The 15,897-nt window shown below is 42.6% G+C and overlaps 1 protein-coding gene across 1 annotated transcript in view; it reads left to right on the top strand.

Annotated features, from left to right (window-relative positions):
• Positions 1–15,897, top strand: part of ABCA13 (ATP binding cassette subfamily A member 13) — a 379,838-nt gene that overhangs the window by 73,773 nt on the left and 290,168 nt on the right. The window contains exons 17-18 of the mRNA XM_064575492.1: positions 3,513–8,291; positions 9,887–11,698. Of these exons, the coding sequence (XP_064431562.1) occupies positions 3,513–8,291; positions 9,887–11,698 (6,591 nt within the window). The remainder of the gene's footprint in view (positions 1–3,512; positions 8,292–9,886; positions 11,699–15,897) is intronic.

The raw sequence follows: 15,897 nt of genomic DNA, 5'->3' as shown, positions 1-15,897 counted from the left end.
CGACCTGAGCGGAAAACAAGAGGTGGACGCATAACCAACTGAGCCACCCAGGCGCCCCCGTGTATAGTTTAAAGCACACTTTATTTATTGCTTGTGGGGTGTGTTGGGATGACATGGGACAGAAGCTTTGCATTAGGGCATAGCTTTCAAATTCGGGAATGGATCAAACTTATCTGTGAAGTTTGCTAAGAGTACAAATCCCCGGAGCCTGTCCCAGACTTGCTAAACCTTGGCTGTCTGTAGGACCCGGGTTTTGTAGATTTAAGAAGTTCTGCAGGTGGTTCTGGTGCACACCAAAGTTCAAAAGCTATTCTGTAACATCTCTCTGGACCTAGGATTTGTCACTCCAGGAAATGTGTGTGTGTGTGTGTGTGTGTATTTATTCTCATTATTCACATTTTAGTGAGTTTTTACTCACTACTCATTTTACTTCCTACCATCCCCTCATACATGTGGTGTGTTTTTGTTGTTGTTGTTGTTTTTAAATTATGTTATGTTAGTCATCATATAATACTTCATTACCCTATGACCCAGCAATTGCACTATTGGGTATTTACCCCAAGACACAGATGTAGTGAAAAGAAGGGCCATATGCACCCCAATGTTCACAGCAGCAATGTCCGCAATAGCCAAACTGTGGAAGGAGCCGAGATGCTCTTCGACAGATGAATGGGTAAAGAATATGTGGTCTATATATACAATGGAATATTACTCAGCCATCAGAAAGGATGAATACCCAACTTTTACATCAATGTGGATGGGACTGGAGGAGATTATGCTAAGTGAAATAAGTCACGCAGAGAAAGTCAATTACCATATGGTTTCACTTATATGTGGAACATAAGGAATAGCATGGAGGACATTAGGAGAAGGAAGGGAAAAATGAAGGGGGAGAAATCAGAGGGGAAGACGAACTATGAGAGACTATGGACTCCGGGAAACAGACTGAGGGTTCTAGAGGGGAGGGGGGTGGGAGGTTGGGTTAGCCCTGTGATGGGTATTAAAGAGGGTACGCACTGCATGGAGCACTGGGTGTTATACGCAAACAATGAATCATGGAACACTGCATCCCAGGAAATTTTCAAGCTCAGGAACACTGCATCCCAGGAAACTTTTCAAGCTTAGTGGGCCAAGGAGGAAGAGGATGAGCTAGACCTCCTGGAGAATCAGTCCCGTGCTCAGGTCGGATTTACAATACTATCCTTTCCTGAAAATCTCAAATATTTAATAGCCCCAGAAAGACAGCAGTAAAACCCATCAATATGTGCTCTGAGGGCATGTTTCATTTTATCGCTGTAGACCCATAGCAACTGGCATAGCATCTGTTATGCTAGATGCTAGATAATGGGATGAGTAAATAAAAACAAAGATGGGCATTAATTGCAATTCATATGATGGAAGCTAAGCCTGAAAAGAAAACCTCTGGGCCATGTCCTGTTCCAGCCATATAACAGCAGTGTGAATCTGCTAATTAAAAAAAAAAAATTAAAAAAAAATATATATTTGACATATTTTTTTTCCATGACCTGGAGATACCGATTTATACCCCAACAGGCTTCTGTAGGAGTGAACTAAAACCATAGTTAGGAAAGTGCCTTATAAATTGTAAACTGATGTAAAAACATGGAGCAATAGTTCCACCAGTGGTACTAGTTAGTTCTACTGCAGCCCTTGCTCACACAGCTCCTTTTTCTTTTTTAAAGATTTTATTTATTTGAGAGAGAGAGAGAGATTGAGAGAACGAGTGGGAGGAGGGGCAGAGGGAGAAGCAGGCTCTCCGCCGAGGAGGGAGGCTGATGCGGGACTCCATCCCAGGACCCTGGGATCATGACCTGAGCCGAAGGCAGATGCTAAACTGACTGAGCCCCCCAGGTGACCCAGTTGTGCATGTATTTCTATGCAGGCTGGATTTGAGCAAGATCCATATGGAATTCCTAATAGCGGAGCTTTCTCCTTCTTGCTGGAGAAGTTCCCTGGGGAATGTTCTCCAGTGTTCCCTGGTTCAAAGTATCCACTCTCTTGCAAATAAGAGTAAACTAAAAGATGGGGCACCTGGGTGGCACAGTCGGTTAAGCGTCTGCCTTTGGCTCAGGTTGCGAGCTTGCTCTCTCTCTCTGTCTCTCTGTCTCCTCTCTCCCTCACTGAAATATATAAATAAATAAATAACATCTTAGAAAAAAATAAAGAGTAAACTAAATGAAGGCTGTGTTTTCTGCTCCCAGATCCCAGCCATTAGAGGGGGGAAAACAACATTCATTATTTGATCTCTCCTGTGTCTGTCCTGTGTCAGACTGTGCCTTAGCCGATAGGATGATAGACTGAAAGAAGTTTAGAGAGGAATTCAGCCTTTAAGCCATTAGTAGTGAATACAGGTCAAAAATCCCCTATCCACAATTTTTCAATGTGTCTTACCATGTCAGAACATGTAGGCTTTTTGTATGGTGGCATCCCAGCTCCTCCTACAGAGACCCCAACACAGAGACCCCAACACAGTGAGCCCATTTCCGGTCTCACTGCAGGGAGTGTTCACGAGTTGAGGGTCTACCCCAGTCCCCACTGGTACAGGGGGCAGGAATACATACCTGATACGTGCACCATGTTGTCTTTTTTCATTTTTTTCATTTTATTTTTATTTAGAGAGGGAGAGAGAGCATGAGTGGGGGAGGGGCAGAGGGAGAAAGAGAGAGAGAGAGAGAGAATCTCCAGCAGACTCCATGATCAGTGCAGAGCCCCACGTGGGGCTCGATCTCACAACCCTGAGATCATGACCTGAGCCGAAATCAAGAGTTGGACACTCAACCGACTGAGCCACCCCGGTGCCCCCCATGATGTCTTTCTAAACTCTGAAACACATAGGGCCCCAAGGATTTGAAAAGTGGACTGGTAGCTCCTGAGTTAGTGGAAGTTAGTAACCTCTCCAAGTGTGGACTTCTATCACAGGTGTGGACTTGTAACCCCAGAGATGCTCCTTTGAGAACTGTTTGTATTTTACAAGTAGACACGTGGAGAGAAAGTGCACTATCTAAAATCATGAGTTTCTAACAGTGGGAAGTACAGCATTGTTTAAGGAGCACTGGAATTGCTTCTAGAACAGTCCATTCCAAGAGTTGTCATAGGGGGCAGGTTCTGATACACCCTGCCATTTGGACTACCTTTGTAGCCAAGACGTTCTGAGACATGACAAGGAATTGAATCCTCAGATTCTTCTGGCATACATAGCAAACTTACCTTTAATGATCCTACATATGAAATCACGGAGTATAATTTAAAATGCATTGCTTTTGTTGCAGGAAGCTAATTTTAAGCTACATATATGCATCTGCATTGTGGATTTCTAAAATACTTCCAAATGCTCACATTAATTTAATTCCAGTTGTGAAATATATTGTGAAGTAAATAGCCCACTTATGTTTTGCTCTAAATACATGTATTACTTGGAAAATTTGATAAATTGAATTTGTCTTGAATTAATTAATTAATTGGATACTAAGACAATTCCATTAATATTGTAGGGTCTTGAATTCCACAAAGGAACTTCTCATGATGGAAAAGAAGTTGCATTCCCTCGCGGATGAGGATATAAACTTTTTTTTATCTTTTGTGGGATTTTTGGAGAAATTATTGCCTGATCCTTTCTACTCACCCAGCATGCCCAAATTCCATGCCCTCCCATCTCTCACTGAGACTCTTCTGAACACAAGTCACTTGTGGGTAAATCATTTAAGAAGTTTAGAGAGCGACCCATCTCCTATTGATACTCAGAAACTTTTGGAATTTGGCAAAGCGGTGATCGACAAAATAGAAACTCTTGAACGTCTCTGGATAAAGAATGAATCGAACAATATTTTGAGGTTCATGGAATTAGTACTTTTTGAAATTGATCCCAAGCTCCTGGAATTGTGGATGTATGGCATTTCAAAAGGAGAAAGAGTCAAATTGGAAACCTTGTCTACACTTCTTAATTTGTCTGTACCAGAAGATGAGAGGGTCCTTAGCAAGAGCCTTAACTTTTCCCAGTTGTTCCATTCACACTGGCCTCAATCGCCAGCTGTGGAAATGGACTTTGTACATTTGAGTGAAACTGTGATATGCAGTCTCTATGAATTCGGATTTCTGAAGCAGGGACAAGTCTCTGAAGCTCTGGACACAGTCTATGCTATAAGGAATGCATCTGAACTTTTCTCAGCCCTTTCTGAGCCTGAAAGACGAGATGTTGATACGATCTTGACTCAGATATATCTACATGTCTTCCAGGACAATGATTCAGCGTTGCTTCTGAAGATTTATTCTTCATGTTTCCAATATATTTATAAATTCTTGAGCATTCCGAGCACAGAGCCTTTGCTGTCTTTCCTCGCACAAACCTCAGAGCACATTTTGGATATCATAAAGCAATTCAATTTTCAAAACATCAGTAAAGCATTTGCATTTTTGTATGAGACAACAGGGGTTCTTGAGGGACTTTCCGAGGGATCTTCTTGTCAGCAGTTGCTTTCAATTTTTAACTACTTGGAGCTTCAAGCCCAATCCCTGATGTCTACAGAGGGCCCAGAACTGGGAGTGATCCATGCCACATTGACAGGTCTCAAACAGCTGCTCATGGTAGATGAAGATTTCCGTATTTCTTTCTTTCAATACATGAGCCAGCTCTTCAATGGATCAGTCGAAGCCCTGTCGGGTAATGAATGCTTTTCCTTAGATAATAAGAACATCTCTTCTGTAGATTATTCAATAGATAGAGGGTCTTCATTTATTCTTCCGTGGGCACAAATTCTTTCCAACCTCTCAGCGAACAGCAGTATGTTCAATGAGTTAATGGCTGTTCACTGTACTGTCTCATGGCTTCAAATGTGGACTGAAATCTGGGGAAGCATATCTCAAATATTCCAGTTTGACATGAACGTTTTCACTCCTCTCCACGTGGGTCTCACTCAGCTTCTGGATGAATTGGAAAGTGATGTGAAAATTTCTAAAAGCTGCCAGCGAATATTTCCCACCCATCGCCCTGCCAGACTCATACTGAATTTGTTTAAAAATGTAACTCAAGCTGATGGCTTTCATGACTGGGATGATTTTTTGACTCTCAGAGATCTCTGGGTAGTATTAGGTGATGCGTTAGTTAGGGTAAAGTCACTTAGCCCCGACCAAGTAGCGAAGTCCCTTTTCACCATGGAAACTGCCCTGCGTCAGCTAAAGACATTTCCCTTAAACACAAGCGCAAGCAGAGAGTTTTTCTATTCTCTGCTTGACGTTTTCGTGGAGTTAAGCAATACCTCAGCATACACCGACAGAAACATCCAACTAATAAATCACTTGCTTTCAAATAACGTCACAAATTATGGAGTGAAGTTTGAAAATGTGGTCACCAAGCTAAGAGAAACAATGTTATTGCTTCGAAATGTGTCACATGACCAAGATTTATTGTCCTGTGCCGATATTTTCCAAAATGTTACTGAGTTTATTTTGGAAGATGGCTTATTACACGTAAATACTTCACAGAGGACATTACATATTCTGGCCATGTTAAATTCCACATTTTCCTCCGAGGACACGATTAGCAGACTGAAGGGGTGCATTGCATGGGTAGACATCACGAACCATCTGTACATGATGTATAACTCCAGTGTTGCACAAGCCTATCCTCAGGGTAACTGGAGGAGTTTCAGAGATGTGGAAGACAAAATTAACTCTACATTGAAGCTTGTTACTTGGATTCTCAATATAAAGGGACCTCACTGCAATAATTCAGATGTAAATTGTGTGAATATTGTATTGAAAAATGTAACTGACTTTCTGAATGCCATGCTCACCGAAGTCTTTGAAAAGGAAAAGGTACCCAAATTTGAGATCTTATTAACCCTTTTAAATGATTCCACAAACCAAGTAAGGATGATTATCAACAACTTGACAAGAGACTTTGATTTTGTATCTCAATCCAATGGGCCACGTTTTACTGAATTAATTCTAAGACCCATAGAATTGTCAGATGACATGCCTAGTCAGTTTACAAATCTTTGGCTGCATTTAGTAGCTCTGGGGAAGGAAATTCAGAAACTTAGGAAGGATATTTCCGCTCACATCCTAGAAAATGACACCTCTTCTACATCTGAAAAGTTTTTAAATCTATTTGTTACCAGTCCAAAAGAAAAGGATGTCAACAGGTTAGGCAGTTCATTTTATCATTTAGCCAGCTACCTTGACTTCAACTTCTCTCATGATCTCCAAAATCCACCACAAATAATTCCACACAAAATCATGAACGCTGTAGGTCTTTGTATCCAACTGATTAGGGATGTGTTCAACTCCCTGGCACCCTCGGTTCTTCACAATATTCCACAAGATCCAGGTGATATTGAAGTTTTCAAGAAGGTAGCGTCTCTCCTGCGCACTCTCAAGAAGACAGACATAGACCTGCTGGTCGACCAACTTGAGCAAATGAGTGAAAGCCTAATGGATTTCTTTAAGAATATCAGTAGCTTCGGTACCGGCAGTTTGGGGGCCAACCTGCTTGTGGGCTTGGTGGAAAAATTTGTAGACAGCTCACATTCTTGGAATGTTAATCATCTGCTGAAATTCTCACGCTTGTTCCCTAAGGATGATGTTAACGCTGTGGTAGACGTGTACTACATGCTTCCTCATGCCGTGAGGCTCCTGCAGAGGGGAGTTGACAAAAACATCACAGAAGTCCTCAAGGATGTCTATAACTTTACTCTCCTTCATGGCATAAGCATTTCCAATGTCACCAAGGAAGACTTTGCTATCGTGATAAAAACTCTTTTGGACGCAGTTGAATTAATATCAGAGAAATCAGGAATTCTTTCCGAGGCTTTCACTTGCCTTCCTGTGGTTTGGTGCTGGAATCACACAACTTCTGGGTTTTGGCAGAATCCGAAGTTAGATGCCTGTAAATCCTATGAGCTCACATCGTCTTTCTTTTATGGCAAAGTGGCCAGTCTCCTCAACCACCTCCACCTCTCTCCCCCAGGTAAAGGTTTACAGTGTTTGGATGAAGGCTCACAGAAGGAGATTATGAGGAAGATGGTCTGTGTAATTCATGAACTAGCGCACTGGAATTCCATTCTTCTAGAGCTTTCTGAAGTCTTCCACGTTAAAATTTCGCTTGTGAAGACCGTGCAGGAATTTTGGCATAAAGTGTTACCATTTGTCCCATTGTCCGAAAATCAAAGCAATGGCAGCATCTCTGAACTTTGTCCTAGTGGCCCCATAAAGCAAATTGCTTCGCAAATCTTAGCAAAATTAAAAAATGTTAACTGTACAAAAATTCCATTAGATGGAAACATTCTTGATAGATTAGCTAGTTTAAACAAGATCCTTAACATTAGTGAAGGCACAGAGGCATCTCTCCGAAATACGATTTCTTTCACTTTGGAAAAGATCATGAAATTGCCTTCTGGGGATCAGCACCTAGAAAATAGTACCCGTTCTCTGGACCCTCCATTTGTGACATTTCTAGATGCCAATCTGACAGGCAGTAATTTAGAAGCATCATCAAGTTTTACTAAAAAAAGAGAAGCAACTTACAACTTTTCTTACTTTGAGAAGCTAGGGCTTGAGCTTGAACAAATCATGATAGATCTAAGCCACGACTTTCCTATCAGACCCCTACTTTCTGAAATTATCAAAGAAATTCAGATGATTAATTCAGAGACTCTTCAAAACCTAACTTTGCAACTTGCCCATTTTTTTGAAAGCCTGGGCTCATCGTCATTGAACACATCCGAAGTCATTGAAGATTTTCTATTGGTCGTAAAAAATTGGCTTTGTAAACGGGCAAAGGAAGATGACTCTGGAATGATTCAAACATTATTTCTTCTTATGGCCAATGAGAGTTCAACTGATGATCTCGCTTTGTTGACCAAAGATATTGCTACCTTTTTGAGTCTTCTCAAAACCATTTCTAGGGAAGATAATTTTGACATTGCCCATCTTACTCAGCTGCTAAGCCAAGAGCAGCTAACTAATTTCTCACTCATTCAATTCCTTTTTGAAAGTTTCCTAATTAATTCGATCAGTAAGTTAGCTGGGAGTTCTCCAGAGGCAGCTTTAAATTCAAGTGATACTGACCTTCACATAATGAATTTCATGAAGCTCACCTTGAACCAGACACAGTCAGAAAATGGTGAGAGAATAATCCTCCCTCCAAGAAGCATAGCAGATTTCATAGAACAGGTTTTAAAAACATTCTTCTCATTTTTACTAGAGGAAAATTCTGAGAATAGAATATCTCTTCTGCTAAAAGGCTTCCATAAAGACATCATTGCAAAGTTGGGGTGAGTCTACTTTTTTTTTTTTTAACATTTATTTAATTATTTGTGTGAGAGAGGGATTGGGAATGCTTGGGGGCAGGGAGGGGCAGAAGGAGAGGGAGAGAAAATCTCCATAGACTCCACGCTGAGGGCGGAGCCTGATGCAGGGCTTGATCTCAGAACCCTGAGATCATGACCTGAGTGGAAATCAAGAGTCGGACACTTAACCGACTGCGCCATCCAGGTACCCCTCTGCTTTTGTTTTGTATGGTAAATGAGATTGTTATATATTACAATTGATTTTTATTTCCTGGAGTGTATAAACATCAGTAACAGCACTTTCGTACCTATCACCTTTGGATGACCTTTGAAGTGAATTTTGTCTTAATGGACATTTTATTAAAATATCATGGTGAAATAATTTTGATGATTGTCATCTAAGTAGTAAACACATATAGAAACCTAGCCCTTGGTGATTAATCACTTATGCTTTCTTACGTTCTTGGGTTATGAAAATAGTTATGAAGTTCTATTTTATGTGGAACTTAAGCATTAGTTTTTATATATGTATATGCACATACTTGGTCATAATTTGAATTGATGTAGTAACTGTCTCATCACCAGTGAGGCATTTAAATATTTTCATTCCAATTCATCTAAAATTTTAAAACTGATGGTCACATTATGTTTTCTTCCTATGCCTTTTTTTCATTTTATTTGAAGCTTACCAGTGAAAAGGCAGGACGGATATTCCAGTTCATTCTGTGATGTCTGTATCAGTCAGGGCTCAGCCACAGAAGTAGAACCAGATCGAGGAGTTAATTCAAGGAACTGGCTGCTCTGCTTTTGGCCACTGGCTAAGCAGGTGTAAAGTCAGTAAGGCAGGCTGTCTGGAAGCCGTGCTCCCACAGGAGACAGTTGTGGGGTGGGGGATGACTGGGGAGAAGAGCAGTTGCTATTTGGCGTTGCTAGGTCAGGGAAGTTCTAAGCCCGCTCTGAAGGCCCTCCAGCTGATGAAGTCAGGCCCACCCAGGACAAAATCCCATTTTCCTCAGTCTGAGTTTACTCACCAGGGGCTTTAATCACACCGCAAAATCTCTTCCCAGCAGCACCTGGGTTAGTGTTGATGCTGCAAACTGGCTACTGACTTCCTTTCAGCCTCTACTCTCCTGAGGGAATCCACCTTGTCGCTCACCGCTGACCGAGACAGCTTGTGGGAATGGGCCGTCCCTCAGCCTAGCCTTGCTCTTGCTGACACATCACAGAGCCATCACCTGTCTGAGCGATTTGCTAGGACTTTGAACATTCAGCAAGATGTTACCTCTTGCAGTGAGAAGCAATTTATATTGATTTCACCTTCCCATCTTTTTTAAAACCAAAAGTATGTGGCTTTTGAAGTGGCTAGGTTTGAGTCATTGTAATGGGATTATCTGTGAAATTCCTCCATCCTTTTCATTATTTGGCACCAAAATATTAATTTTCATCTGGAATGTGTGTTAGCATGTCATCTTGTAGTCAGTGTGACCACCCCCCATGATGCCTACCATGAAACAAAAGTATGACTCTAGGTTTTGATCTTTCCACTGCTAAAAATGAAATTTAAAAATTTTTATTTACAGTTTTGTCCCAAAGGATAAAATTCTAGAGATTCTGACACCAGATCAATTTCTTACCACCTCAAAAGAAGACAGACTGATGAGCATTTTCTCAAGTTTAAAGGAGATCCTAAATCATCTAATCACAAGTTCATTTATTTTAGACAATGGAAAATTTTATTTTGATCATCATCAAGGATTGAAGTTCATGAGAGGTTTATTTAATGCTCTTCTAAGGGAAACCCCAGGGAAAAATAAGACCGAAAATAATTTGGAGTTTCTTGTGGTCATGAGTCAGTTGCTCTTTCACATGAACAGCTCTGAGGATCTCCTCCAACTCAGTCACAATCTTAGGTCAGCTCTTCAACTTGTGAGAGGAAGTTCTACGGAGCTAGCACGTCTCATGGATATACTGGTAAACTCTCCTCACGAGGGTTTCCGTGACTTGTATCCTACACTCCGAGAAGTTATACTTTCCAATCTAACTGGTTTGCTTTCCTTTATAAATAATTCATTCCCTCTAAGAAACAGGGCAACATTAGACATTATTAAGAGATTGCTTGGTGTTATCTCAAGGGCTGGTGGAGAAAGTGGTGCCCCAGAGCCCCTCTTGGAAATGTCTGATACCCTGACCATGCTGGTGAGGGACGTCGCTGAGATGAGAGATCTTGCCACCTCGGTGACCTCCACTGTGGAACTTGTGGGGCTAGCCACGAAAGTTGCCAGGAAGATGGCCACCATATTTGAAATTCATTCCATCTCCAATACCACTGACACTATGAAATTCTTTGGCAGTCTCTATCCCGTTTTGCGACAAAGTGTTCAAAACGTTGTGAGTGAATTAACTACTTTGAAGAATGTAGACCATTTATTATCTGAAAATATAAACGACTTGTTGACACCATTTCTTGACTTGGCTTTTGGGATGATTGGGGTCAAACTTAATATTTCACAAGACTCTGATATTGTCAACATGTCTTCAAGCACATTCTCATATGTGAACCAGTCCAAGGACTTTTCTGATATTTTGAAAGAAATTGCTGAATTTTTAACTTCTGTGAAAAGCAATTTGGGAGCCATGGAGCATCTTGTGGTAGCTTTTAATAATGGGACTAGAATATTTGCTATGGATTCTGTCAATGCATGGGAAGAAATTTTGGATTCCTTAGTTCCTATAAATAATATCATCAACCAGATAGACTTCTTACATCCTAATCCCCTTCCCACTCATAGTTACCCTCAAGATACAATGTGGGAAAGAACCCAGGAAGTGATCCTGTTTTTGGATGAAATGCTATCACAAGACAGCATGGAAATTGGGACTTACTTGAGAAAGGCGATTGATCTCACCTTGGAAGCTCTTTGGAGTAACTTAGAGAAGGATGACTGGAGTGTCTATAACCTGTTGTTGACATTAGCTCAACATCCAGATAACTTTTTGAAAGCCATAGAAACAGCTGGGGAGGTCTCTGGTGCAAGAGATGATCTGAGTGGAGCTTTGTTTTCCAACACCTCTCTGATTGAGAACATAACTCATCAACGGCTTGAAGAAGCAGTCCAGGTCATGTTAAGGAGAATGGCTCTCTTGAGGAAGGAACTTCCCCTAAACAACTCTCAGTGGAGAAATTCCAGGAGAACTTTGTTCCAGCCCATTTTTGAGAGTTTTATTAATGCAACCACTAGAGAGAAGATCACATTGGGAAAAGAAGAGAGGACCAAAAAGGAGATGGCTGATTTTCCTTACATCCTCAAGCCGTTATCAAGTTTCGAGCAATTCCTGAAGGGATTAATTGCATTGACGGAGTATTGGCAAGAGGTCCCGCTGATGGATCAAAGGTAATGAAACACCTGTTTCACTTCCTTTTTGCCCCCTTGCAGTGACTACAAAACAGGACTCTGCAGGAATGGCCTGGAACCAGGTTAAGTATGATCCTCTACTTCACCTTGATTGCATGCTGGAGTTCGTTTCAACATCCAGTGACTTGAGTCCAGTGTCTTCATGACTTGCCTCGTGATTTGGCATTCAGATAGGTTTTGGATTTATCCAACATTGTTTGACAGTACATTATTTTATTTTCAAAAGGAAAAACTTCTTGTTCTATTCACTTGTCCCCAGCAAGGTACATACACAGCTTTTGTATTTGTATACTCTGGCTGCCAAAGATCCTACTGTAGGCAAATAAGAATATAAGGCTATGTATTCCATGCAGAAAAGTGTCCTTTCAGTTGTAACCACCCCTGGAAAGGGACAGGCAGCTCTTGGTTTCTTTTCTATTTATTTATTTATTTATTTAGATTTTATTTATTTGACAGAGAGAGACACAGCGAGAGAGGGAACACAAGCAGGGGGAGTGGGAGAGGGAGAAGCAGGCTTCCCGTGGAGCAGGGAGCCTGATGCAGGGCTTGATCCCAGGACCCTGGGATCATGACCTGAGCTGAAGGCAGACACTCAACGACTAAGCCACCCAGGCGCCCCGGTTTCTTTTCTCTTTAAAGATTTTAAGTAATCTTTGCACCCAATGTGGGGCTCAAACTTACAACCCTGTGATCAAGAGTCACGTGCTCCACTGACTGAGCCAGCCGGGTGCCCTGGCTTTTTCCCTCTTTAGGTTCAATCCAACACTGTGGTTGATCCACCTCCAAGCTCTGCCCCCATCTCTGAGAGGCAGGTCAGGGGAGCCCTGCTCAGGTCCTGTTACTCATCATGTTCTAGAAGCTTCTGCTGCCTCAGGTTGGAGGATTTGTGTCCTGGGTATGCAGCCTCCAAGAGCCTGCTCTGTCCCAGTCCATCCTTCCTGTGTGTGACAGTACCCTTTGGATGGTCTATGGCCCCTGCCTGCTCCTACATTTCTCTTCATCCCATAGGGAGATTGGAGATGCCACCAAACACTCGCTCATCTGACAGAGAACTTGGCCTGTTTTCTGCTGGTTCTGCTGCTATCGGGCTGCACCTTGAATCCAGCCATCTTTTTTAACTCGGCGGAATTTCCTTGATCAGTGAGACAAGGGTCTCCTGGCATGAGGAACTATCACTGCCTCGAAATCTGCACGCTGACTTCCAGAGCTTCTGGCTTTATCTCTGCAATACCTCTGACCCCAGACCATACAATATGCTCTGTTCTGAGTTTCCATGTGAGCCGGAGGCAGTCTTGGCAATCCCTCCGCTCCATGGACTCCATCTTTCATCTCATGTTTCTGGGTCTCCGGGGAGGGCATTTATACCGTGCCCCAAGACTGGAAATGAATGGGCCGTGGACTTGCTGTGTGGCTACCACCCAGTCACTAAGCTCACAAAGCTGGGTTCCCAGGGTTCTCCTGCTTAGCGATCACTTGCTTTCCTTCTCTCTCTGTTTTCACTCTTCTTATCATCGGCTTCTTCAATGGGGAAGACACCAAATGCCCAAAGTAGGTCATCCCATTGGTCATGGGTCTGAGGTCTGATGGAGCCCGTCGTTCTGCACTGGGAGCTCGTGGGGCCAGCAGCTTACCTGAAAGCGGGTTCCCAACCCCCGCACGCCTGCCCACCGAGGGCCCACGCTCTACCAAGATGCCCAGGTGACCCGTGAGCATGCTGTAGTTTACAGAATGCTGGGCCACACCACATTCCTCACGTTGGAGGCTGGGAAACCAAGATTTGGAGGAGTTTAGTGTTTTACCCAGTGTGGCACACCTACTGAGTGAGACAGAAGGCAGCCTTTGGTGGGTGTACAGAAAATGAAATCAGGATTCTTTTGCTTCCAGGTCCACGATCTTTTAGGCACAACTAAAATGTAATAATTAAAATCCCCCAGTTTACCAAGATATGTAATACCAGATGGTGATTAATACATCGCTCTACACACCATCATGTTTGATTTGGCCAGAAATGACGCTGATAAATGTTTGTCTTTCTATGGCACTAAAACACAGTTCAGGAATAACTATTTCCTGCCCCCAAATATTCTCCAGTTCCACCATATTTTTATTGTACCTAAAAACAAAACCTCTTTATTTTGTTTGTTCTCTAGTTTAGAGCAACCCACTGCCCTTGAATCTGGCTTCCCTAGAAGATTTTTGTGTCATTTTGCCTTACCTTCAAAAGCATCAAACAATGTCAGACTCTCTCAAATCTGCAATTTGCTAGTATAACTATGAAGAAACCCTGTTTTTTTTTTTTTTTTTAAAGATTTATTCATTTATTTGAGAGAGAGAGAGTGCACAGGAGGGGAGGGTAGAGGGAGGGAGAGAGAGAATCTCAAGCAGACTCTGCGCTGAGTGCAGAGCCTGATGCGGGGCTTGATCTCATGACCCTGAGATCATGACCTGAGCTGAAACCAAGAGTTGGATACTTAACCGACTGAGCCACCCAGGTACCCCAAAACCCCAGTTTTTAATTACCTCAAGGAGGCCCGCACCCCAGGCAGAAGTGCATTGAATCAGTAAGCTCGCTCTTGTCCTGATAAATATACACAGCACCACTACGCTGAGCCTTCCGTATTAACATGTGATAACTGCATTCTCTGAGGACTGGTTGGATTCTCAACGATGGAGAAACAATCCTCCATTTGGAGAAAATCCACGTTTGCCAGGGCAGGTGGCTGTTCCCATCCCATTAGGTGTGTTGGAGCAGGGTGGTTCTGTGGCTGTTCAGAGTCAGCCCCAAAAAGCAGGAGGGATTTTAAACTTTTTATTTTTATTTTTTCCAGAAAGTTTCATTCTTTGTGGAAAGTAAATTTTAAAACAGCATGCTGTAAAAACATCGGATTGTATTTATTTATTTATTTATTTTAAAGATTTTATTTATTTATCTGAGACAGAGAGAATGAGAGAGACAGAGAGCACATGAGAGGGGGGAGGGTCAGAGGGAGAAGCAGGCTCCCCGCGGAGCAGGGAGCCCGATGCGGGACTTGATCCAGGGACTCCAGGACCATGACCTGAGCCGAAGGCAGTCGCTTAACCAACTGAGCCACCCAGGCACCCTATTTTATTTTTTTTTAAAGATTTTATTTATTTATTTGAGACAGAGAGAATGAGAGAGAGAGAGCACATGAGAGGGGGGAGGGTCAGAGGGAGAAGCAGGCTCCCTGCTGAGCAGGGAGCCCGCTGCGGGACTCCATCCAGGGACTCCAGGATCATGACCTGAGCCGAAGGCAGTCGCTTAACCAACTGAGCCACCCAGGTGCCCTGGATTGTATTTAAACAAACAAACAAATAAACCCTGCTCTGTTTGTCACAGTGTTCTGGAGAATTCTGAGTGTGGCATTGACTCAGAACCTCATCAAGGATATTCCTTTTCAAGGAATTTTGGGGCATTTCCTTGGGCAGTTGTATCCTTCATCAGTTGATGTGACCCACAGTGTCAAAAAAAAAAAAAAAAAAGAAAAGAAAAAAAAAAGAATAGACACACACGCTTTGTTAAATTCTTTGCAGGTGCTTCACAGATCCTGTTACTTATATGCTCAGTTGTGTCTGAGGTGGAGGATGGTTTTGAGTTTTGGAAACAGTATTGGCTCATCTCAGAGGGAGACAAAAGCCATTTGGGGTTCAAAAAAAAAAAAGTAAATCTGAATTCCTGAGCCCTTTCGGTCAGCGTGATGGTAGAACTGAGGAAGGGCCCCTGCTCTGTGTGGTACCAGCTCATCCATAACCACCGCTGTGGCTGGACCAGCCCTCAGCGGCCACCACCGGGGAACGGCTTATGACGGACGAGTTCTGGAAACTACATGCCATACCTGGGGCCGCAAAGTGAGGTCACAGATAGAAAGAATGCTGGCTGGGGCTTCTGCTTATTTGGGGCCGAAGGTGGGAACCTAGGGTTTCATTGGCTCACTCTCTATCAGTGAACTTAAAGCCCAAGAGAAGGCATTTAAAGCACGGGAAGAGAAAAAGTGAGCAGTTATCAAAATCAACCAAGATTTTTCAAACAAAGGTGCCTCCATGGGGTGTGGCTGGTAATGTGTGGTTTTGAGATATCTTTGAAATGCAAGCATTTGCAATTAAAGTTTAAGCTGGGCACTTGCATTACAAAAGGAAAAACCAGCCTTCAGGGCTTACAG

This window comes from Mirounga angustirostris, unplaced genomic scaffold (assembly GCF_029215605.1).
Source record: "Mirounga angustirostris isolate CCGP_5_RB_7025 unplaced genomic scaffold, mMirAng1.0.hap1 SCAF_12, whole genome shotgun sequence".
Taxonomy (NCBI): Eukaryota; Metazoa; Chordata; class Mammalia; order Carnivora; family Phocidae; genus Mirounga; species Mirounga angustirostris.
This window is presented reverse-complemented; position numbering and strand designations above follow the sequence as displayed.